The 26,965-nt window shown below is 35.5% G+C and overlaps 1 protein-coding gene across 1 annotated transcript in view; it reads right to left on the reverse strand.

The window, feature by feature from the left end:
* Window positions 1-1,982: 1,982 nt before the first annotated feature.
* The window catches only part of trappc11 (trafficking protein particle complex subunit 11), a 40,072-nt gene continuing 15,089 nt past the window's right edge, over window positions 1,983-26,965 (reverse strand). Inside the window, exons 16-30 of the mRNA XM_062045347.1 lie at window positions 25,316-25,377; window positions 24,583-24,715; window positions 23,655-23,785; window positions 20,360-20,485; window positions 19,358-19,533; window positions 19,118-19,266; window positions 17,414-17,535; window positions 16,647-16,766; window positions 16,138-16,203; window positions 11,659-11,806; window positions 9,378-9,489; window positions 9,174-9,265; window positions 7,138-7,271; window positions 5,364-5,528; window positions 1,983-3,546 (exon numbers count right to left, since the gene is read on the reverse strand). Coding sequence (XP_061901331.1) covers window positions 3,502-3,546; window positions 5,364-5,528; window positions 7,138-7,271; window positions 9,174-9,265; window positions 9,378-9,489; window positions 11,659-11,806; window positions 16,138-16,203; window positions 16,647-16,766; window positions 17,414-17,535; window positions 19,118-19,266; window positions 19,358-19,533; window positions 20,360-20,485; window positions 23,655-23,785; window positions 24,583-24,715; window positions 25,316-25,377 — 1,781 coding nt within the window. The 3' untranslated portion in view covers window positions 1,983-3,501. The remainder of the gene's footprint in view (window positions 3,547-5,363; window positions 5,529-7,137; window positions 7,272-9,173; window positions 9,266-9,377; window positions 9,490-11,658; window positions 11,807-16,137; window positions 16,204-16,646; window positions 16,767-17,413; window positions 17,536-19,117; window positions 19,267-19,357; window positions 19,534-20,359; window positions 20,486-23,654; window positions 23,786-24,582; window positions 24,716-25,315; window positions 25,378-26,965) is intronic.

Consider the following 26,965-nt stretch of genomic DNA (forward strand, 5'->3'; position numbering starts at 1 on the left):
TTCAAAAATGAATAACATTTCTGTCTTTAACTGATTTTATAAAATATTATTGAAAATATTTGACATTCTTCTGTGGAGCTACACTGCCCCCTGCTGGTCAACATTAGACCGCACTGCACAACTTTGTCGAGCACCACTTGATTAAATTGATTAATTGAAACTTGTATTAGTAGATTGCACAGTACAGTACATATTCCGTACAATTGACCACTAAATGGTAACACCCGAATAAGTTTTTCAACTTGTTTAAGCCGGGGTCCACGTTAATCAATTCATGGTGAAGACCTTTATCAAAAACATGGATTAATAAATAAATCAATAGATGTGATAGTTTATTTTACAGGAAGCCTGAAAAGACGACAAACATAAAAAAATAATGTGAAAATATTGTATTAAAATAAAATATAATTAAAACAATTATTTTATTTATTACACGTTTTAGAAACATCTTAGTATTATTATAAATACACTAAAATTAAAAAAAATCTTCATTGACACAATTCACTAAAAAGTCATCACCAACAAAAAACTTTTGAAAATTAAAAATCTAAAGTGACAAGCAGTAGAAAATGGATGGATGGATACATTTTCAACAGATTTTAACAATCACATTTTTACTTTAGTCAAGTCCACTTACACAAAGAATCACACCATCTCTCAGACGGTCTCGGTCCACTTGTTGTTTAGTCCAGTCCTTTTGGTCCTGGACTGAGTTCATTCACATCCGACCAAACAAAGCAGAGCAAACGCACTAAAGTTTGTTTTAGCCGGATCAAAATTGACAACCTCACCAAATAAACAACCTATACACTCAAAAATTTTTAAATGACAAAGTTACAAATATGTTATATTTTGATGGATTAAAAATATTTTATGGATGAACAATTTAAAGATTTTTCCGTTTTAAGTACTACAAATGCAAAACAATATTTTAGAGATTAAAATGTTGCAGATATTTTATAATTTGATAGATTCAAGTTATTTAACAAATATTTCATAGTTGAACTTGTTAGCTGTATCGCAAATTTTTTGTAGACGAAAATGTTCAAAAATGTTTCAGATTTTATGGATAAAAAGATGTAATTTTATTGATGAAAACGTTTTAAAATGTAAATAATTTATAGATGAAAATGTAAAAAATATTTTATAGATGAAAATGTTAAACAAAAAAATAGTTTGTAGATTAAATGGTAAAATATTTTATAGGTGAAAATGTTAAAAAGTGAGCTACAAACGGCTGCCGACATTCATGGAGGATACCCACCCAAAGGTTGCTGAGCCACGCAGCAGACAGGACTTGTGGATTGAGTGTCCGCCCTGATATCGGTAGGTCGTGAGTTCAAACCCCTGCTGAGTCATACCAAAGACTATAAAAATGGGACTCATTACCTCCCTGCTTGGCACTCAGCATCAAGGGCTGGAATTGGGGGTTAAATCACCAAAATGATTCCCGGCCAACACTGCTGTTCACTGCTCCCCTCACCTCGCAGGGGGTGAACAAGGGGATGGGTCAAATGCAGAGGATAATTTTACCGCACCTAGTGTGTGTGTGACAATAATTGGAACTTTAACTTCAACACAATCACAGTCTTCTGGAGGGTCGCCACTTGGCTGTTGTTCACTTGTTACTCATGAGCCACAAGCGAGTAGAAATGGACAGTCTACCTCATGGAAATATCAGGTTCAAGGTATTCTCCCAACAAGAAAGGACTCTTATTCGCAGTGAGAAGAGGCAACATCACTGCAGCAAACACCTGCTGCGTACGTAGTTCAGAGGTGGGTGGTGCTTCACTTCCGTGTTGAGATTACTGTTAAGGTGCAATGATAAAATAACATTTAGACTGTTACTGTGACTGATTTAGTAAGTAAGATGGGACAAAAGCTCAACAGAAATGAAAGACGGTCGGCAGGATGTCAAAATTAGACTTTTTTTTATTGCAAACAGTCGATCCAATATTAAAACATGTCAAGACAATTCTCAAACCAATCGCACACTTTTTCTGCTTCAAAATAAAAGTTATACGCTAAACATCCGGTTTAACTACATTTACAAAATAAACATTACATTATGATCCTGCTTTGTCATTAGGGGTGGGCACCAGATCCGGTATTTTTTTGGCACCGACTTTTCCAATTGTGATACCGATGCAGATTATGCTCGCTATCAAGACCAGTGGCGGGAATACTTCCAATCTAAGGAAGCACCTGCTTAAACACAGGATTTTTCTCATGGCTGAAGAGTGCAGCCAAGTTGGATGTACAGCTGCAACTCCTGCATTTGGCACCTACTATATCAGAATACCTTAGCTTTGTATTTTAACTATCAATCGTTATCATAATCATCTCGGTTCCTTGTACTGTACTTTGTAATGTTAATGTGAAGTTGTTGCTTCACTTTCATTTGTAGTTTAATACTTTTGAAAAAAAAAAATCTGGCTGGTTGAAATATTGTGTAAATTCTATTATAACATGTTCTGGTTGAGTCCTCAATTACAAAATGATTAGCAGGCTGAATATTACATTTGATTAATTTATAGAGAAGGTTAAAACATTGCCATGCAGCATGTAACATGTAATGTACAGAATATCAGAAGCATTCATTCAGGTAGAAATATCACAGATTACAGCTGGGATAGGCTCTAGCCCCCCATGACCCCAAAAGGGACAAGCGGTAGAAATTAGATGGGTGGATATTACAAAAACATCTTTAAAAATGAAAGCATTATCATAACAATCAACATTTTGTGTTGCGATTAAACGCAATTCATTTTGAGTTAACTATGAACAATGCGATTAATCACAAATAAACATTTTAAATATTTTGACAGCCTCAATAAAAACACATTTTGAATATAATTTCAAATAAAAGCAACACTATTATTCTACAATGATTTCATATTTACTCTTGTTTTAAAAAACTTTTTAATGGTTATAAATTGATTATATGTTCATGGTGAAAACAACATATTCACACTTAAAATTATAACACAAATGAACACAACTCTATCATTTTCATTATTTAGTTTAGTTTGATTTCATTGATCATCAAATTTATGCTACAGACATTTGTTTTTTTTCGCAATTACATTTCTTCAATGATGAAGTAATCATTTATTTGTATCATAACAATCACAATGTTCATGTTTAAGCTATGAAAATTACAACATTTATATTACATGTTTTTTATAAATTCTTTGTTGTTGTACATTTGACAAGAATGTTGTCGTTGAATCATAAAACGTAACAAAAGTATATTTTAAAAAACATGATGTCATGTTATTCAAGGTGAAATGTGAATAATTATCTATAAAACATAGAAAGTATTTAAAGAGACCATTGTGTCACCAAAATGTCATCTTTTAATTACACTGTTATTCTTGATGAATGTTGTAATAATAATTATATAAATGACAGTAAATTAAATGTTAGCATATGTTGTCTGAGAAGAATTACACAGTACAATGTTTACAATACTGCAGTATTTTTACTTGCACTTCAAAGTCACGCTGCAGCGATGGAGTCATTGTCCAAGTCTTTGCCCTGCGGCTGCAAAAAAAAACATATTAGAATAATATTAATATTGGTGTATTTCATCCCATTCAGCAGTAAATAAGTTATTTATTGTGTAGCAAAAATACCAACATAACAGTATAATTGGGTGAATGCCATAAAGTAATCACACAAGTATATTCTTAATTATTATAACCCCCTTTTTTCCCACATTTCACACATGATTTAAACATTTTGCCATCAAAACATTCAACCTATTCCTTCTATTTTTTATGTACAAAAGATTCCCTGCTTTTTCCGTAACACTTAAAAACTATTAAGAATTGTTACTACCATAAATTCCGAACTATAAGCCACTACTTTTTCCCCCTACACTTTGAACTCTGTGGCTTATAAGACAGAGTGGCAAATTTATGAATTTTTCTTTGCTGACGGCAATAATAAAAAAATATTTTATTTAAAAAAAATTAAAAAAAATTAAAAAAAAACACTGACCAGGTGTTTTATTGTTTGTGTTATGGCTCCATCTTTTGGACAAATTCGCCCAGTGCAGGTGCTGCAGCGTTCTTCCATTTATCGATCGTTATTTTTATTTTTTTCAACCGGAATGCGGTTCAGTCTTATAGCCGTCCATAGTGTTCTACTCGTATGGATACTTCATTCATCACTCCAGGCAACATTTGTAAATTTTACAATATAACTAAAACTGTTTGTACTTATTAAACTGTCCCATGTGTGATGTCTGTAGGAGTGTTTTCATACATATTTGTACATGCATTGGCTAATATGCCAACAGGTTTACGGGTGTCTGTGTTAGTATTATTAACTTACAACTGCATTATTTTTGTATTGTTTTAGTTTCACAAATTCCCCAGTAAATTCACCAAAACGTCACTGTGGAGTTATTGAGTCTGTTTAGCCGATTAAAGAGCTAGCTTCCGCAGCAATTGGGTCCATGACGATGACTTCTGTTTTGTTTGCTGAGCCAATTTACTGCCGTGTTACAGGCGCCGTTTGGAAACAGTTAAAAGTAAATAAAAAAACATTTACAGAATCTTTCCTTGTAAATAACTCATGTCGCAACATATACCTCTATATCTACAGTTTATAGTCCGGTGCAGCTAATATGTGGAAAAAATATTTATTTTCTTCTAAAATGTTGTGAGTGCAGCTTATATCCCGGTGCGCTCTATTGTCCGAAAAATACGGTACTCCCGCATTTCTCGACCGATTCAAATCGTTCCAATGTCAAAATGCTCCTTGCTAATGTTAGTCAATTGATAGTATGCTAACATTAGCATGTAAACACTAGCATGCCAGCTTTTCCTAAACATATTTTTTGTAGGTATATACAGTACCTTAGAGTCATAGATTTCGGTACTTGAGGCATGCTAAGTGTTATCATGCTAACATTAACATACTAGCTTTTTTAGAAAATATTGGAGGTATACAGCCTCATATATTTAGGTACTTGACGAATGTTGACTGTAAACTCGTGTAAACTCATTTTGCGGGGCACCCACCTATGAATCTTAGATTTTGTTACTTGTCGCTATCTGGCTAGTGTGCCAACTATAAGCGTTTCCGTTGGGCTTTTCAGAATTCACACATGCAATTTCTCCTAAAATTACATTTTCTATTGTTACATTTTATCACATTCAGCAGTAAGTAAGTAAAAATTAAGTGTTGTGAAGAAGAAATACACACATAATAGAATGTTACATTTCATCACATTCAGCAGTAATTAAGTTAACACTCAGTATTGCTTTGAATAAAAACATGATGTCCATAAGGACTATTTCTGAACATTGTGCATATACGAGTACGTTTTTTTTTGGTTTGATTAAGTTTACCTTGACGAAGACTCGATGAGGAAGAAAGCGCTTGAGGTTGTAAGCATTATTGGACCAACGAGAGACATTGATGCTGAGTTGAGGCAGCGTTTGATAACCAGCCATCAGCGGATAATAATTATACAACATTTGCTGCTCGGAACCAGGAAGTATACGTAGATGCACCTGCAAAAAAACAAAACGTAATTATCATCTATCAAAAAAAGGACAAATAACTGTTTTCATAATTTACTTGCTTTTGTATCAAATAAGTTTTTTGTTTTTTTAATGTAAAAACTTTTTGGACAATTTGATTAAAAACACTTGCTGCACTTTCAACACATCAGCTGCAAACTTGATTGTGTGATATTTTATACATGACATTTTGGAAGTTCACTGCATGAAAATATGATATCCATTTATAAATTTACTTGCTTCTGTTAGAGGGTAAGTGCACTTTTTTTTAATCTGCTTATCATACACAATTCCTATGTAAGACAAGAACACATTGGGTTTTCCTCAATGCATTTTAAGTCATAAAATATGGCAAGTACGCAGTGGCTAACAATGCAGCTAGTGGGAGTACACTATTGCGGCCATAAAGCCCTCTAGAGAAACATCCAAAAACAACAATAATACTCCATTTATACCTTGCGACATGAATATTAATCAAGTATTAGCAATATTGTTATCAGCGCATTATAAACGCAGACAAACTATTTTTAGTGCGCAGAAAGCTAACTAAGTTGTGCTGCTATATTGACATATTGAGCTACTCTCTGAAACAGAGTAGTCAGGTTAGAAATCTGGAGGTGGTAATGGACTCAGACTTGAACTTTAACAGACACATTGAGTCAATAACATCAGCAGTTTTTACGTCCTAAAAAACATTGCCAAAATTAAAGGAATAGTGTGCAAAGCAGACTTAGAAAGCCTAATCAATTTTGGTTGTCTCCAGCAGGTTAAACTACTGCTGTTAAGAAGCTCAAACAGGTTAATTATGTCTTCTTATACATATACTTTTAAAATGTTCTTGTAATCAGACAATATTTTCCGTATATTAGATGGAATTTTTACCTGACACGTTTCGACTGTCTTCTTCAGAAAGGTCACCTGACCACTGTGACTGTTACCTAACAGCTGTTCTTATAGGCATGACCCACCTGGCAGACCTGTCAAGTCTACCTGGTTTGCCACGCCTATAAGAAAAGCTGATAGGCAACAGTCACAGTGGTCAGGTGACCCTTCTGAAGAAGACTGCAGATGACAGTCAGGTAAAAATTCCATCTAATATACCGAAAGTTGTCTGATTACAAGAAAAATTGAAAAGTAAAAGAGCTGTTAAGCATCAGGAGTACAGATTGTTGCTGCTCGAGTCCTGACTAGAACCAGGAAATGGGACCACATTAGTCCAGTGCTTAGGTCACTGCACTGGCTTTCTGTTGCTCAGAAAATAGACTTTAAAACGGCTCTGCTCGTGTACAAATCTTTTCATGGTACTGTGCCAAATTACATCTCTGACATGGTGTGGTCTCAGCTGGTGCCCAGAGTCAGGACCAAACAGGGTGAGGCTGTGTTTCACTTCCTGTTTCCAAGTCAACTACAGTGACGGGTCAGCACGTTCAAGACAATAATGCAATCAATCATATTTTCACTTTTAAACATCCTTTAAATATGAATGTTTAACTATGTTTAAATGATCAAGTAACAGCAGATTATATTCATGTTATGTTGCACGTTGTAAATGTTATTAACATCAAGATGGTGATGATTATGATGATGATGATGATGGTACCTGTTTGAGTCCAGAGAACATGAAAGAATCAGAAGGTTCCACAGCGATCTGCACTTCCTGTACCAGAGATGTTCTGTTCTCAATGTGGAAACAAACTGGAAGAGACTCTCGGACTCTCCCAAAGGAAGGGATATCTTCATAAACAACAAACACATGACAGTCAAAGTGTGGAAATACATAATTACATACACTTGGATAACATCCTCAAAGTAAATAAACATCTTGCTATATATTATAGTAGCGCCTCATTCATCCATTAATGTATTTATCCTTACATGTATTAATTCAATCATCGATTCATTTGTTGATCAATTTATTTCAACAATGTATTCATCCATCCATTGTTTCATTCATTAATTTATTTATTCATATTTATTCATTCATATATCAATTAATTTAATCATTAATTCATGTATTTATTCATCCATGCAAACAGCCATTATTTCATTACTTGAATTTATTATTCCACCAATGTATTTTTCATTCTTTCATCAATGAATTTATTCATTCTTTCATAATTTTTTGTATTAATTCATCCATTCATTCTTTTTTTTTTAAAAGATGAGGATACTTTTTAGTTTGCTTGACAAAATGAATTCAAGTTATGTTAATTTGTGAGTAACAAGTGAAATAACACAAATCAAGAAATGCTTAATTTCAGTTGTATTTTATTTATGGATTTAAAAAGAAAATTAGTGAACAGAGATTATGAATAATTGTATTTATTAAAACCCATCCATTAAATGCAACTGAAATTAAAAGTGTGTTATTGTTATAATTGAACGTGTTGTTCACAAATACATAACTTGACCAAATGCATTCTTTTTATTAAACAAACTAAAAATGTCAAAGAGTAAGAAAAGTACAAATCATTTTGAGGACAAATTAAGTCCAAGCTATGTCAGTATGCTAGAAGTCCTGCTAGAAGTCCTGCTGGAAGTACTGTTAGACGTAATGCTAGAAGTCCTACCAGACGTAATGGTAAAAATACTGCTAAAAGTAACGCTAAAAGTCCTTCTAGAAGTAATGGTAAAAGTATTGCTATAAATAATGCTATAAGTAATGCTAAATGTTATGCTGGAAGTATTGCTAAAAGTACTCCTACAAGAACTACTAGAAGTAAAAGTAAAAGTACTGCTAAATGTAATGCTGGAAATAATAATAGAAGTATTGCTAAAAGTACTCCTAGAAGTACTGCTGGAAGTAATGGTAAAAGTACCAGTAAATGTAATGCTGGAAGTTAAAAAGTACTCCTAGAAGTACTGCTCGAAGTAATGGTAAAGTACTGCTGAATGTAATGGTAAAAGTACTGCTAAATATAATGCCAGAAGTACTGCTAGAAGTAATGCTAAAAGTACTGCTGGAAGCATTGGTAAAAGTACTTCTAAATGTAATGCGAAACACAATTATTCTAAACTTACGTCCTGTTCTTCTTTCCTGGTTCTGACATAGCCTGGACTTGTGTTATATGTCATATACTTAGGATAGGTGCATACTTTAAATATCAGAGCGTACTGCATGGTTCTGAAGAGCGCTGATGTTCTTCCAACACCAAAGTATATTCATTACAACAAGGCTGTCAAAACTCTACCCTGCAACCCACAACCCATTTGTTCTATTGTCCAACAGAGAAGTAATAATATATTTTCATCATCAGATTATGGAGTTTAGCTGACTTTTACCACTGGGTGGCGCTACTGTGTCACATCAAGTATGGCCAATTTGGTTTCAAATTTGGCCGCAAACAAGGCGCCCTGTAGTTACCTATCATTTAGGGATCCTCTGGCCATACTCTGTCTGATTGGTCAAAAGCCTCTCACGTGACAACAGGCCGCCATGTTTGCTACCAGATTTAAAAAACGAGTTGGCCATACTCTCTGTATACACGGCTGTGACATCAAAGTAGACGTAGAGGCGGCACTAACTAGAGCAGTGATGTCAGCATGAGAAGGTCCGGGCTGATCTAACAGTTGGTTGGGGGGGGCGGATAATAAATGAAAATAACATAACATAAGGTAGAAAGTGAGGACACTGACCAGCATGGATGTGAAGTGGGACAGACTCCAGAAGGACGTGGGGCAGAGACACTGTTGTTTCAATTAAAGGACTGTCTGGACTTGAGGACTGTCTTTAAAACACAATAAAAACTGTTCAGTCTTTAATATTCAGCAAGAGGAATTTTCTTTGTAATCTTCATTTAAAAACCGACTTGTGTGCGTGTGTTTGTATGTGTGTTGTACCTCCTCCATGAAATCAGGTATTGTCCTGTTGCCACAGTGTTGTTGTTATTATTTAGTGGTGGACAAAGAAGACTGAAGCACTCACTTGCACACTCATCTTTCTGCAGAATGACTGAAGACAAGAAAAAAGGCAAACACATTACATACAAACAATTTTATACGAGGATGTTTTATTAATGACTTGTTTGTTGTGTAGCAAGCAGTGAAGTTGTTGAGCTACAACATGTGTGGTTTTCATGAGAACCTCAGTTTTTAGTAGGACTTATCTATACCATGCACACCAGTATTGTACTTTTTAATCACACCTAATAATAATAATATAAATTTTAAATGTAGTGCATTTTACATAACAGAGAAATCTCAAAGTGCTACAGCATTTAGGGGTTGGCTAACAGATATGTTTGTTTAAAAGAGATAAACACAACAAGAAAGAAAAAACAGTCCAACTTTACCAAAGTACAGTGATATTTAGGATACAAGTGCATCATCTTATAATCGTTTGGGGATATGAGCTGCCTCAAGCACCAATTAAAAATTAATTTCAATCCATCTAAATGAGCTATGTTGTTTTGCAAAACAAGTTTTTCAATGTATAAGCTGTGTCCCACAACCAATTACCAATCCGTATCTGAGGTGCAACTGTAAATTTAAACAACAACCCTTTAAAGTCCTACTGAAATGAAATGTTTTTATTTAAACGGGGATAGCAGATCCATTCTATGTGTCATATTTGATCATTTCGCGATAGTGCCATATTTTTGCTGAAAGGATTTAGTAGAGAACATCGACGATAAAGTTCGCAACTTTTGGTCGCTGATAAAAAAAGCCTTACCTGTACCGGAAGTAGCGTGACGTCAAAGGTTGAAAGGCTCCTCACATTTCCCCATTGTTTTCAATGCAGCGAGAGCGATTCGGACCGAGAAAGCGACGATTACCCCATTAATTTGAGCGAGGATGAAAGATTCGTGGATGAGGAACGTGAGAGTGAAGGACTAGAGTGCAGTGCAGGACGCATCTTTTTTCGCTCTGACCGTAACTTAGGTACAAGCTGGCTCATTGGATTCCACACTCTCTCCTTTTTCTATTGTGGATCACGGATTTGTATTTTAAACCACCTCGGATACTATATCCTCTTGAAAATGAGAGTCGAGAACGCGAAATGGACATTCACAGTGACTTTTATCTCCACGACAATACATCGGCGAAACACTTTAGCTACGGAGCTAACGTGATAGCATCGGGCTTAACTGCAGATAGAAACAAAATAAATAAGCCCGTGACTGGAAGGATAGACAGAAAATCAACAATACTATTAAACCATGGACTTGTAAATACACGGTTAATGCTTTCCAGGCTGGCGAAGGTTAACAATGCTGTTGCTAACGACGCCATTGAAGCTAACTTAGCAACGGGACCTCACAGAGCTAAGCTAAAAACATTAGCTCTCCACCTACGCCAGCCAGCCCTCATCTGCTCATCAACACCCGTGCTCACCTGCTTTCCAGCGATCGACGGTGCGACGAAGGACTTCACCCGATCACCGATGCGGTCGGCGGCTAGCGTCGGATAGCGCGTCTGCTATCCACCTCAAAGTCCTCCTGTTTGTGTTGATGCGCCCAGCCGCTAATACACCGATCCCACCTACAACTTTCTTCTTTGCAGTCTTCATTGTTCATTAAACAAATTGCAAAAGATTCACCAACACAGATGTCCAGAATACTGTGGAATTTTTAGATGAAAACAGAGCTTTTTGTATTGGATTTAATGGCGTCCGAATACTTCCATTTCAACGATTGACGTCACCCGCATATGTCATCATACATAGACGTTTTCAACCGGAAGTTTAGCGGGAAATTTAAAATTGCACTTTATAAGTTAACCCGGCCGTATTGGCATGTGTTGCAATGTTAAGATTTCATCATTGATATATAAACTATCAGACTGCGTGGTCGGTAATAGTGGGTTTCAGTAGGCCTTTAACAGACAGCAACATGACATACGAGTTATGTTTAAACAACCATAAGTTTTGAAACATTTGCAGAATTGTAATTTGTTATCAGGGACCATTTTGGACAGCACATTAAAATATGTATTTGTTGGATATACACACACACACATGTATATATTTATATTTTGCAAAAAAACAAAAACATACATTGTTTAGTATTTTGAAATAACTCATTCATAAATAATATATTGTCCTGCAGACCACCAAATACATTTACATTTCAAAACTGAGTGTGTCAAAAGTCACGTGATGTGTGATTAAATGAAAGTATACCTTGATGTAGTTGCTGTGGTGTGTTGGTCTTCATAGTGAAATTCTGCAGAGAGGAGGAAGCTAATAGCAGTGGCCAAGGAGACAAAGATTGGATCTCTGTTAGCATCAGGAAGGGAATATCCACTGCTACCTGCTCCAAAGGCTCCAACTGAGGAAAACAACACAAACTTCTCATCCATCTTATATTTTAAATCAGTGGTCCCCAACCTTTTTGTAGCTGCGGACCGGTCAACGCTTGAAAATGTGTCCCACGGACCAGGGGGGTGGGGGGGTTATGGTATTTTATTTTTATTTTTTTTGTCATAAAGAAATACAATCATGTGTGCTTACGGACTGTATCCCTGCAGACTATTGATATATAATGTAGGAACCAGAAATATTAATAACAGAAAGAAACAACCCCTTTGTGCAAATGAGTGTGAATGAGTGTAAATGGGGGAGGGAGGTTTTTTGGGTTGGTGCACTAATTGTAAGTGTATGTTGTGTTTTTTATGTTGATTTAATTAAAAAAAAAAAAACACTCTTTTTTTTATTTTTTATTTCTTGTGCGGCCCGGTACCAATCGATCCACGGACCGGTACCGGGCCGCGGCCCGGTGGTTGGGGACCACTGTTTTAAATGATCATTCCATTGCATGATTTGGTCTCCCATGCACGCACAAGCATCAGCTACTGATGGCGTGTTTCACTTGCTTTATACATTTCTATACCCACACTCAAACACAGCTTGTGTTTAAAAACTGATTTTTTGGAAATGGGAGACTCGGGTGAAGATTTTAAAAAGTGCTGCTTTAGCATTTGTGTATTACTAAGTAAAACAGATCTTATTTTGTCTTTTGTCATAAGAAATTGGTAATATTTCATCCTCAGAAAAGCAGTAATAAAAATATTGATATAATTTAAATCTATCATACACTTGATTTTATAGATTTGTAAATGGACACAAAGGAGGCTTATGTGAATGGACATTTAAAAAAATGTAAATAGCAGTGTTAGTGTGCACATAACTAAAGTCAAACAGCTGCAAAATACCAACTTCATTTGTGATATAATGTCTAAATTTGTATCTAGTTGAAGTAACAGACCTGTGGTTTCTAACGATAAATGTTATGTTTGTAAAGCTTTATTACACTTCAGTCAAATCTCACCATTTGTTGTGATGGTCTGCATCCCAATTAACCTTTAATTGATTTACTTCCTGTTTCATGTATTATGATGTTTGCAGACAGCTTTGTGTGGTAAAATCATTAATATATCCTGATGCACACCAGATTATTCCTCACCTGCACATATGCCTAACTTCTCTATTCTCTACCAATATTTCTTAGTTCCCTTATTTGCTTGTTGCTAGCTTTCACGCTAAGTCTTACGTTTTTTTTTGTAAGTTCAATTTTTCATTCCGTCGCTCTGTTAAAATAAATATAGCATAAAAATAAAGTACTGTTCATATATTTGCAAAGGTAAAACTATTAAATCAGCAGGGGATCAAATACTTTTTCCCCCTACTGTACACACTAAAGTCAGCCAGTAGTTGTGTTGAATTATATGCTTGCTCCTAACAGTTATTTTGATGGTCTATTAGTCATTGACCATAACTTTTTGGATTATGAAGCATACACAAATTATGTTTTATAGACAATCTTCAAGCCGCTTTCTGACCTTTTCTTTAGAATGCACAGTTTTTTGAGCGGTCTTATATACGTGCCTCCACTTCGACTTCATCTTCTCTCCGTCAGCCGTGTTGTAATTTGTAGATATACAGTAAATTCAACTATACACTACTTTGTAGTTGAAATGGCAACAGTGAAAAATGCATGTGTGAGCCAGTCTGCGCCACAACAAGAAGATTGAGAAAAAAAATACCTTATCCTCTACAATGTCAGACTACGGTACAACGGCGGACTCGTGCATAGCTCTACGAGTTCATCTCTACCATATATGGAGATATCCGCTGACTTCACATGTAGGAAAAACATCAAAAGTTGTGCAAATTTTAAAGGGCTCATTTGGAGGAAGAACATTATTTTATACATATCTTTGCCATGCCTCCATGGTTTCATTTCAAATTTATAGGATTTAGGCAGATCCCAAATATACAAAAACAGGTACTAATTGGTAAGAAAAGTTGTTTTTTCATAGTAGGTCCCCTTCAATATAGCAAGTGGAGGTGGAAATCTTTTGTAAATTACGACTCGGTTACGATTCAGGGTCTACGATTCGGTTATGAATTGATTATTTACATATCTTTAATTATTATAATGTGTAATGTTAATATATTGTATATTATTACATATTCTAAATGTACTACATTTATTTATCAATATTAATAATAATAATATGTCTAAAAGGCTCTTCATTTGGCTACTAATGTATGTAGTATTGGAAATTAGTGCACCCAGCATAGCTACAGTATGTATGTGGAAGACTAGGTACGTCTTCTACGTGTCTGCGCTAACCCAGCTAACACAAATAAAAATAATGTTAGCTAATGGTTATCCCTTGGTTAGTTTGAACCAAACCTGAAACTAAAGTTTATAAAACATTAACATGAATGTCGCATTTTAGAACTGTCTGGTATACTTTATTTAACATTGTTAAATAAAGTCTATCAGATGGTTCTAAAATGACTAGCCTCTAAGGTGCGCGGCTGCGCAATTGCACACTGCTAATGCGTCCAATGCCCACAACAAATCTATGCTGCTTGCAAATTAAAATCCAATCTGACCTCTAATCAAAAAAACACATAACTATTTGTTCTGTAGGATTTTGCAATGCAACTCTGAATGAAATGTGACAACAAGCGGCCATAACAGATAAAACAATGTCAACACTGTTCAATTACTGTAACGTCTGTCGAGACGCTTTAAGGAGGACAGGAATTCCAGTGATCACTTTATTGAGCTAACCTGTTTATAATCGGCCATTACCACATCAAACACATTAGTAAAAAATTAATATGCCGAACGACTGGTTAATTTCTGCCGTACAAAGCAGGCTTAAACCAACTCTTTGTCATCTGTCATATCAACAGCAGCCGCTCTCTCTCTCTCTTGCGCCAACACACGCACTCAAGGCACTTAGCCTGTGATGCGTTTATTGCCACACAAAAAGTCGGACAACTCCAACACCAGACAAAGTATAAATGCCAGGTTGTTACACTACGACTCCTCAATCAGATGTGTGCTTGTTTGACTGTCATTTATTAAGAATGTAATTTATGGATATTAATAATGAAATGATGTTACTACATTACAGGAATGCTAATAAAAAATATATATTTTACAGACAGAAAGTTACAAGAATGTACATTTTATCCCATGCTTACTACATCTCATAGTGCAACATGAGAATGTTTTAAGGTGAAGTAAATGTGATGTGAAAGGGTAACACTTTATTTCTAAAGTAGGACCCCCACCTAGACATACAGTACTTGTACACTCATGAAAAAGAAGATTTTGTTTGTTATTTTCATTGTAAGTGGGCCAAATCACCTATATTAGAAAATAATCTTATGAACATGACTGCTGTCATTTGATTTATATTAAAACATTTAACTTGGGGCAGGTGTGATGCTGGTATGGCCACAGTGTGCACGTCTGATGTTGCTCACATGTGCTCCACTGAACTGAATGCTCAGAGAGTTTGTGCGTTTGTTCAGACACATGAAAAATTAGAAGGAATATTGTTTAACATAGCTGGGATAGGCTGCAGCATGCCCCGCAACCCCGAGACGGACAAGCGGTACAAAATGGATGGATACATGGATGGATGGATACGTAAATAATCGATGTGTGGACATTTGTCCATCTATTCATGAATCGTCTATGTTTTAATGGTGATGCATTGGAGAATCGATAATTTTTCCCCACCTTATAGCAAGTGTAAAACATTAACATAACATCAGGAGCTTGTAGAACAACAACACTATATCGTGGGATCTAACTGTGTAAAAAATAGATTATTAAAAAAGAATAAATAGGCATGGATCACAACAGTTGAGTTTAATACCTACATGATAAACATTTCCTTATGGTGGATCAATAAAGTTAATCTTAGTCTTATATTAATAATACAATTATTAAATAATATATTTATTACTAATAATACTTTGTTTATATTTATCATTTTGTACGTTTATTACCATTTATCCAATTTACCGGTCGATCTACGTTCCTATCCTCACCTATGGTCTGTGATTACTCAGACTATAGTCGTACAGTCAAAATCCATAATCCTTGCATCCCTACTCCTAACTAACAGTAAAGATGACAAATTCATTTAGGAAATATATTTAAGCTCTAACTGCTCATTAGACTGTTACAAAAATAACCACAGCCAAACTTTTGTAAATTTTAAAGCAAGGGCAGACAAAGTGCTGACAAAAACTATAATTTTAATGAAAACAAAGAAAGGCAATGAGGAAATTATTTGTATCTGGACCTACTTGAGTTTAAGTTGATCTAAAGAAACAAGAACGTACCTTTGTGGACATAAAGTTGGCAGAAACCTCAAATGGAACAACTGTCTCTATGGTAATCGTTTCATCCTGTAAAACAGGGTGAAAGTAAACAATTAAATTGGATGGTTGCAACTTCCTCAAAGTTAATTTTAAACCAGAAAATATATGACAAGAACACCATCAGCTGGTTAATGTTACCATTAGTGGTGTAACAGAACATATAGATTTGTAAATGTCTATATTTTTTACAATGACTAATTATATTGAAGAAAAATTGCTCGTCGATCCAAGGAATTAGTCTGGCGTTCACAAAAGCAGTCATGTTGTTATGATAAAACAACACACAAAGCTAACATGTGTGATACATGATGTGAAGTTACAAGTAGTAGTCAGAAGAAGGCTGGACATATCGCTCACAATACGTAAAGTTAGCGCCTTCAAAACATCCAAGTAAAAGCTGTAAGCAGACCCTTTAAGAGACAAACAAACAAAAAAGGTGTGTGTGATTATTGAAATAGTTGTGTGGTTACCTTCTGACATTTGCACACTATCTGTCGTCCATCCACCATCACGTCAACGCTGTAAGCTACGTGAAACAGGAACAGCCTGGGTCCAGTTGTAGAACACGTCACATAGACACACCTCTCCAGCTGCAGACAAAAGCTATGTCAAATGCGATTGTTTTTCCTTTCAAAAAAATTATATAAATCTACAGGAAGGTCACCAACTCAATTGTGTCATCTAGAATCAGTTTATTTAGCACCAGTTTGTCTAGCTTGATAGAGTTCTGTATGTTGAGAAGCTGTTTTTGGTGTGGTTGTGTTTGTTTCAATAAGTAGATTATCGATGCACCACCTCTTTGTCATTCATTAATATTCCAGGGAACAGCTAGAGCATATCAAAATCCAGGAGATTTTTAACTTCAGTTAGGATGTTGGTAGACAAAAATAATTTCTGGGAGTCTCCCAAAGTATATGGAAAAATGTGTCTTTTCTGTTAGTTTTGTTTTGTTTTGCAGACAGCTTTGTCTGGTGGTGGAGTAATGAGGCAGTCATCAATTAGTCTGATTGATAACTCCTGCGTTCACACCAAGAAGACATCAAATCATTCCTCATTGTTTCCCCACATTGACCTGAGTTCTCTATTCTGTGTCAATACTTCCTTGTATGCTTGTTACTAACTTCCGTGCTACATCTAGTTTGTTCTTTTTCTGTGTTCAGTCTTTTTTTTTTTTTTACACTTTTGTGTCTTGGAAATGTTATCTAGAAAAAGTGTCAAAATAAAAGTGAGTTTGTACCTTTTCACCTGCTTCCAGATTTCCCAGAGGTATGTCAGGGAGCAGAGGAAGTGCCGTGTCATCACAAACCTTGGAGTTATCCAGAGTCACACGTGTAGTCTGGCTTAGATTAGCATCTTGGCCTAAAACAACAATCCAAATAAATACACAATTATTGCTGCTAAATACAACATCATTTATAACCTTATATTTATGTTGGTAGATTTTCTTCACATTCTGTATTTTGTTAAAGTAAAGCGAGCATAAAAGTGATTGTATCTCTGTAGGAATTAAATGTCAATCAATAGGGGGTCAAATACCTATTTTCCACATTGTAAAAGTGAGGAAACATCCAAAACACATTCACATCTATGACGGGGACACAAATGTTACCAGGATGTCAGTAACTTGTAAACAACTGGTTCTTATTCTGGATCCTCAAAACTAATGAGCTGCTTCTTGCAGCATTTTTCAATATTTCCAGACACATGTTAATAAATGACTTCAACTATTATGGATGGACTGAATCTGGCTTACACTGCAGTCTAACCAATCAAACAACTATATTTATTGTGAAACTTGTATAAAAGTTTCACATGATGTATCAGGATGAGGGGTCAAGGGTCTAATGGGTGACATTGGATTGAAAGTCACCAAAGTCCAGATATTAGTTTTATAAATCACATTGTTGTCCTGACGAACCAGGTAGAATTAATTAAGATCGGATTCATTCTTCCTGCTTCTTTTTGACTATGTGTATATTTGTTGACTATGTGTATATTTATATTGGGGCCGTCAAATGTAATGCATTAACTAATGTGATTAATCACAAAAAGTTATGGCATTAATCATGTATAAACACAAGTTCATCAATTACACACAATTTACTTTGACACATACCAGGCGGGGCTGTTTTTAGATGGTCAGTGATCAAGTCAATGCATACGTTAGTGCAAAGATGAGTGAAGAATTGTGCTCATTGACAAATTTCCTTTCAAAATATACCCAAACGGTACTTTAAATAAAACAATTAGCAAGTTTTGAGTGAATAAATGATGTGCATTCAGGTAAAATGTTTAAAAATGTTTCTGAATGACATTCTGACAATAAAAATGCATTTGTGAATATTGGGGTCATGTTTTAAAGTTAATTAAAACCATGCAAGCAACTTATGATTAACTGCAATTAATCAAAAATCCAAAGTGTGATTATTTTGATTTTTAAAAATGTATTGTTTTACATCAGTAATGTATATATATTTGAGATGTTACTTATGTAATTTTGTTAAATTGTTTGTAATTGTTACAGAATGATAACAGGAAGTGACCATATGTGTTAATAATTAATATAAATTGGAAAAGGCATAGGATTAAATAAGATTTGCTTCTTACTACTCCTTTCTGGACATGTTGTAAGGAGAAATTAAAATATGTAAAATATGTGATGTATCATATGTAACTGTATAAATATTCAAAATAAACTTCAAACCATAACCATAATAAACTAAATCATCATCACGATCGCTCTGACAGTTTATTACATAGTGTTTTAGTGTGAATAAATTAGATTTCACATTCAAATGAATCAATATTAATTCATTGAATTCAAATTCAATAATTTTAAAGTAAAAAGCTTCATATTACATGTGTGAAAGTATTATTTGAGGTGGGATGTACAATCAATAAAAGCTCAGAAAGAGAGAGATGTAAGATTGTGCAGAAGTACCAGGTTTGAGTCCTGCAGTCAATTTCAGGTCCTTGGATAGAGCTTCCTCTAGGGATTGAACAGTGAAGTGAATGCAGTACATTTCATTGCTGAGAGCAGGAGGTTGATGGTGGAGCTCCACATGGACCTTTGGTACTCTTGATATGATCCTAAACATGACAAGCAGTTGAGAGCAAGCACACTGTAGCCAAACTTGGAATATTGTGCAGGATAACATAAGCAGTAATCAGCACGCCTCACATGGTACTTTGCAGGATGTTTAAGCGGTCCCAATCTAGCTCCTCTTCAGCGTCACTCCCGCCTGATGACCGGTTACTCTGCAGGACCTCTTGGGTTAAGGCCGCATCTCCGCCGGCACCTCTCCATCTCAAAAACACACAGTGACCACTGCCAAGCATGACCTCGATACCAGTCACCTGACATAGAAACAAACATTGACTTGCCAAAAAATATTTAAATGGATACATTTTAAACAACTGAAGAACTGCCCAGTGGACTGTTGGTTAACATGTTTGCTGCAGTCAGGAGACAGCGGGTTCAAATCTTTGTTTGGAATTCTCGGCGTGGAGTTTGCATGTTCTTTCCAAGCTTACTTCCATTTTTCCACTTCCTACCACACCTCAAATACATACATGTATACTGTCCATACAGCAGGTATGAATATGGTTTGCAAGTTTGTGTCGTGGGCTCTACCTTACCCGTGAACCAACTGGAGGACAAACACTATAGAAAATGGATGGACACTTTTAAATAAGTTACATTGTTAATGCTAAATGTATTTTCATGGCTTGAACAGACTTTTTGGTGTAGTATAAATGTACTTTGACTTGAAGAACATATCCATCCATCCATCCATTCATTTTCTACCGCTTATCCCTTTCAGGGTCGCGGGGGATACTGAAGCCTATATTGAAGTAAAATCAATGAAACTGACATTTATTGACTATCATTAGCAGTTTTGCTCATGTGACAAAAAGTTTTCATTTTACAATTTTAATGCTAAAATTTGTGATATTTTGCTAGCTTTTCTTCAATGAATTCAGAGAATACAATAAAAACAGTTTAAGAGATATATTTGACACTGTAATAAAAACTACAATTGTTACATGGATTTCAAATTAACTTTAATGGTATTTAATTCACTTTAATGGTAATGAAAATTAGCCCGTTCCAACCATACTTGTCAGGGTTAGGGTCCACAAAAGTGTGAAGACCCTGAGTCAACACACCAGTTTAACTCACCTCAATTTTTTTCCCGATATCTTTGGTTTTTGCCACAAAGCTGAAGTTGTAACATTTGGTTTTTCCAGGCATTAGAAGTTTGCACTCCTGACTTGTTGCCTCCACAAAACACCATTGATTGTACTCCTTGAAAGAAAGCAGAAAACAATCATTTCACACATCTAACAGTAGAAAGGGAACCCTTAGCTGGTAGACTTCAAATCGCAAATAAGTCTTTAAATTGTGTCAATCAGTCAAGTAAAATAATCAAAAATGTTTCATATTTCAAAATGTCATATTTGTGTGGTCATGTTTGCTGTGCATTTGGGTGTGCTGTAGTGCGGCATAAAAGGAGCAGGATCTGCTTTTCATCCAAAAGTAAATGCAGACAATAAATATGACACCACTTTCCTCCTGCTGGAAAAGCTCGCCATTAACCAATCAAAGCATTACAGGCCATTTGGTTGATGAGGAAGACTGAGAAGGGCCAGAGCCGTGCATTGAAAGTATGGCAAACTCTGTTTCAAAGTTGGTAGCAAACATGGCGCCCTATAGTCACATGAGCGACTTTTGACCAATCGGCGATATGGCCAGATGATCTCGTAAATGATTGGTCAAAAGCTCCTCACAGGACTACAGGGCGCCATGTTTGCAACCAACTTTGAAATAGAGTTGGCCATACTCTCGGAAGGGTGAGTAAACACGGCTACCATGTGAACAACTGATGTGGAGAAGTACTGAAATGACCACAGTTAAATAGGAGAATGAAATATCCTATTACAGTCCCTCCAAGATTTTGCTTTTTTTTTGGTGATTGTTCTTTGTTGGCCTAAAATACCTGAATTTGTGGCAGCTATTACAAAAACTTATAGCAAACGTTGCAATGTTTTGAGGCTTTTTATTCAATTGCATCGAATCAACTTGGGTTTTCAGGAAGTTGTTATCAATGTTGTGCACAAGTGTTGTTTGTAACTTTAAACCCTACACACAAGGTTTTATTGTTGTTTCACTTGTTTTATACCACACAAACTTAATATTCATTTGGCAGTAAAAGGGCATCATTGTTAAATTACTGTACGGTAACAGACACCACCAAAGACTTCTTGTATCCTCATGTATACTCTGTCGTCTACAAGTTGCAGATACAGGATCCTCTGTGTATGTTTTATGGTTAAAGTGTTTGAATGTTAATAAGTGTATTTTACTGCATGAAACTTGTTGTTTGATACATATCTAAACAGGTTTTTTCAATTCGATACATTGTAAGTTTATTACATGTTAGAAATTAAAAAAAATTACAATGTTTTCCATACTTAGATTTGAAGTTTAAGTGGGATTTTCAGACCCACACTACATGTTAATACATGATGTCTAAATGAAAAAATAAATGTGCAATAATACATCTGAGATTGTACTTAAAACTACTAACAAAACAAGACAAACAGTTTTTAAAGTAGTATCATAAAAGGTAAACACAAACAAACAAATGTGAAAATCCTTTTTGACCCGTGATTAAAGGGGAACTGCTCTTTTTGTGGAACCGTGCCCATCGTAGACAATCCTTATGTGAGACAAGCACGCATATATTGTTGTTTTTTTAATGCATTCTAACTCGAAAATGAACGCTAGCAAGAGTCTGGAAAATTTGGGAGTAGAGACTTAGACTTAGACTTCCTTTTTATTGTCATTCAAATTTGAACTTTACAGCACAGATAAGAACGAATAATGCTCTATTTTCGCTCTAAAAAATATCAAAAACCTCCATCAACTTTTTAAATACACACTGTAATTATACTTATATGTAATGTAGTAACAAGCACATTTATAATAAAATGTAATATTTACATATTTTGGGCATTTTAAGCATATGACGGCGCATTCATTTCACAGACGCATCACAACGTTTTTAATTCCTGCAACAAAAATAGCTACCACTAATCATGGCAGACTTCATGAGAGTCAACGACAACTACTTTGATACAGATGATGATCCAGAATCTTATATTTTTGAGCCTGAATATACGAAGGATGAGCTACAAGTTTTAGAAGCTGAGTAATAGGCAGATCCAGCAAGTAGCACTATTACTTAATGCTAAACAAGAAATGCAAACTATGAACATAAAAAAACACAATAACTTACGGTACAATGTCTGCTCTCACTGGTATGCCGACTGATGGGATGTTTATATATTCTGGTTTGGATTAAGAATTAATCATAATCCTTAAAACAACAAAAAAAAGTTGGGCGCAAACAAGCTTCTTTTTATGTTTTTCTCTCGATCTCCGGGTCTAAGTTATTTATCAAAGTTGACCAATTCCTTGGTTTATGGCCACAATTTTCTACTATACAAGTGTGATGCATGATTCATAATCTAAAATTAACTTTTACCAAGTCAGAGGTGATAAACTAGTTACCGCTCTGTGATCACGGCGCCACTAAAAGTAGTATTGTTGGCAGTTTTTGGATGTTTTTTAGAGGTTTTTATTTGACGCAATAGATTACTACCATGAGCTTCATTGTTAGCCACCTAGTACTTGCCGTATTTAAAAAATTAGAATGCATAAAAAAAGAATTTGAGAAATGTAAACAGATGAAGTATAAATAAGAGAACCGTATTTTTCGGACTATAAGTCGCAGTTTTTTTCATAGTTTGGCCGGGGGTGCGACTTATACTCAGGAGCGACTAATGTGTGAAATTATTAACACATTACCGTAAAATATCAAATAATATTATTTAGCTCATTCACGTAAGAGACTAGACGTATAAGATTTCATCGGATTTAGCGATTAGGAGTGACAGATTGTTTGGTAAACATATAGCATGTTCTATATGTTATAGTTATTTGAATGACTCTTACCATAATATGTTACGTTAACTTACCAGGCACATTCTCAATTGGTTATTTATGCGTCATATAACGTACACTTATTCAGCCTGTTGTTCACTATTCTTTATTTATTTTAAATTGCCTTTCAAATGTCTATTCTTGGTGTTGGGTTTTATGAAATAAATTTCCCCAAAAAATGCGACTTATACTCCAGTGCGACTTATGTTTTTTTCCTTCTTTATTATGCATTTTCAGCCGGTGCGACTCATATTCCGGAGGGACTTCCATCCATTCATTTTCCATCCATTTTCTACCGCTTGTCCCTTTTGGAGTCGCGGCGGGTGCTGGAGCCTATCTCAGCTGCATTCGGGCGGAAGGCGGGGTACACCCTGGACAAGTCGCCACCTCATCACAGGGCCTTACGACTTATACTCCGAAAAATACGGTAAGTGAAGTATAGTAATGCAGTTATTTCAATATTTTGTACCTGATTACTCAAGCTGGCAGCCAGTTTGGTGAAGGATATAGGATGAGGACAGTCAACTCTCAGGAACACCTGCAGTTGGATAGCTTGGTCCACATGAAAACTGGGAGACTGGAACTTGGCTTTGCATTGAACTAGGGGCACAGAAGGAGGTGAAAAATGTCTCTAAAAATTACACCACACAAACTGCCTTATGAAATTATATAAAGTATTCTGCCACACATTCTACAGTTGTTTTGAACTTAAAATCATGACCTGGTTGTTCACAGACATGTGTGTATTTAAAGTACTAACTACAACAAAGTTTTAAACTTTTTCAGTAATACCTGTACTTAATTTACGGAACATTACGTTTAGTATAGAGGAGTATGGATTTACCACACGGGACACAATAAAAGTGATAGACAAGAAGTGTTTATGGCAACTACTCAGAAGACAAATACAGTGTTTGGCTAGCAGGAGTCATGGCTAGTGATGGTGCCAAGGAGGAGCCAGAAGTTGAAAAACTTATTCTATGGTTAAAGTTGACTATTTAGCAACGCTTAGCCTTCTCGGTGAAATATGTAAACAAAGACAAGTAAATAAGTAGAAAGCAATGTGTCGCTATTGTTCAGTCGAGATGGAGAACAATACCACAAACTAAAACTATTATTACAGTACCTCAACCTATAATAATCTTGTATATTTTTTCACAATTATCTTAATTGGAGAATTAGCTGCCAGTAGTTTGCAGTTTATTGTGTTGGATTTGAACATTATCCAAGGTACTGTATGTACCCAGTAGCAATGGGTAGTGTTGCACCTTACCTACTACCTATTGGTTTTTGAAAGCATAGAGACTCATTGTTAGACATGTGTAATAAAGCCATTGGCCATGATTCTATGTCATGTCAAATGCACTGTTGAGTACAGTATAATGGGTGTTACTCACTAAAGGGTATATAGTCCTGCACATCAATAATACATTGGTTTGAGCCACATGAAGTAATGCTTTCATTCCACATTGCACGTGCAGCAGCAGCAGAAGATTGATCACACTGAGGCTCGGCATCAGGAATCTTATTCTGTTAGAAACAACACATGGAGAGATGATCACTATGAACATACAGCATACGGTCATTTACACTATCATTTGCAATTAATATGCCATAAAAGTTTTCTAGCGCATGGATTTATGTTTTTTTTGTAATTAAAACAAAAGATTGACAACCTCAAATGTTAAGTGCTCGTCTAATGGATTTATACTTTCAGTCTCAGTGCCATAACACATATATTTGAATACGAGCCATACAAAGGATTGACATGTTTATTATTATATTATCTACAACTTATACAACAACAGAAGCAAATAATTATGAATCCATATTTTCCTCCACTGCAAGAACATAAAAACATTACAGCAGTGGATTGTCTGTAAAAATTAATTTCATGAATCAATAAAAAATAAAGGATCTTGAGCAATGAAGGATAGTTTCATAGGGGGGCTCACCACCTAAAATTATGATACGAGAAACATCACTATATAAGTGATATTTGCAGGTTTATGTTTCTTATAATTCTACTGTCTTTACTTCCCATCTGCAAAACATATATCTTTTTACAGTACTCGGTTTTCTTTATATGTGGGTAACAATAAATTAGAGATAGACATGCTGTGGACGCACCTTGAGAACTTTTATGAGGTTCTGCTCAATCCGGGACTTTTGCTCCTTGGTCAGTGTTGAAGCTGAAATAGAACATCCAAATATCAGGATCTTCAAAAAAATATACAAATGTATACTTTAACAGACCCCTTAAAAGATATGAATATATACAGGTATAGTTTCCTTTAAGGATATGACTATATACTGTATGTTGTTCTACAGAATATAGAAATATATAATGTAACATACTCTTCAAAAATATGAATATATACTGTAACATACACTGTATATTGTAACATCCCTCACAATATATGAATATATTAGTGCTGCAGCTATTATTTTAGTCATTGAGTAATCCGTCCGTAAATGTGTTCGATTAATCGAGTAATCGGTTAAAACACACTTTGTAGCCTCAATGCGTATTTTAAGTAAAATAGTCGAAATAAATAACTTTTTTCTGCTTGCCTTTTTTTTTTTCCAAACGCACATCAACAACATTGAGATGCACTTTTATAATGTGTACATTTATAAAGATAAACAAAAAGTCAGCTGTGTGCCGCCACACAGATCACGGCACCCACACACCACTGCTCTTATGTGTGCCGTATTGCAGTGGCCGTGCGGAAACTATGTCCACATATTTAAAATTCAGAGCACTCCACGCGGTGCGAAGTGAACAATTTTTATAAGTTAAACTCAAACAATTAACCGACGCAACAATTTTATCAAGCAAATTAATCGTTGTAGCCCTATAATATATCCTGTAACATACTCCTTTAAAATGCATGAATACATATTGTAACATCCCTCACTATATATGAACACGGTGTGTGGAATTATAAAAAAAAGAAAAGAAAATCACTTCAGTGCTTGTTTAACAGCAAATGTTGATGGTGATGCATTACAACAACTTCATTTATAAGGACTTTTGAACATTGTGTTGATGAGCCCTGCATACATCATCTCAAAACATCCTGCAACCCACCTGCTGTACATGAGAGAACTCAGTTACTCACCTGGTCAACCTCCCATGTAGGGCTGGGCTATATATCGATATACTCGATATATTGCGGGTTTGTCTCTGTGCGATATAGAAAATGACTATATCGTGATATTCGAGTTTACGTTCTCACGCAGTTGCTTATAGTTGCGGGCATTACACTGCATGCGTTTCTCACTCTTTCTTGTCTCTCCTTCTCACAGAGACGTAAAACAAGCGCACCTTCTTACATACGTCACGTGTGCAACGTCACACGCTCCCGCGGAGCAGAGAGGTAGCGACATGGTAACATTAGCAGTGAAGCTAACGGTGCGGTGCGGGTGGTAATACGAGAGAGAGAAGGTGCGAATCTGGTAACAAATAGAGGAATAATTAATTCACAAGAAAAACAGCACGGGGTCCATCGTCTGGCGGTGGTTTGGCTTCAAGCGGGAATATGTTGAACATTTATGCGGCAAAAGCGTTTCTACAAAAAGTAGCACCACTGCTAATGTAGCATGATTTGAAAAGTCACCCGCTAGAGAATGAAGAGTGCTTGAAACTCCGCATGTCAACATCTCGGCCGGTACCACACCAACAAAATGCCCAAGCAACCATTTCCAGATCAACACCGTATGAAAAAATAGTCAACAACAGGAGATAACGTTCGCAGTAACCTACCACATAGCGAA

Source organism: Entelurus aequoreus, linkage group LG04 (assembly GCF_033978785.1).
Source record: "Entelurus aequoreus isolate RoL-2023_Sb linkage group LG04, RoL_Eaeq_v1.1, whole genome shotgun sequence".
Lineage (NCBI taxonomy): Eukaryota > Metazoa > Chordata > Actinopteri > Syngnathiformes > Syngnathidae > Entelurus > Entelurus aequoreus.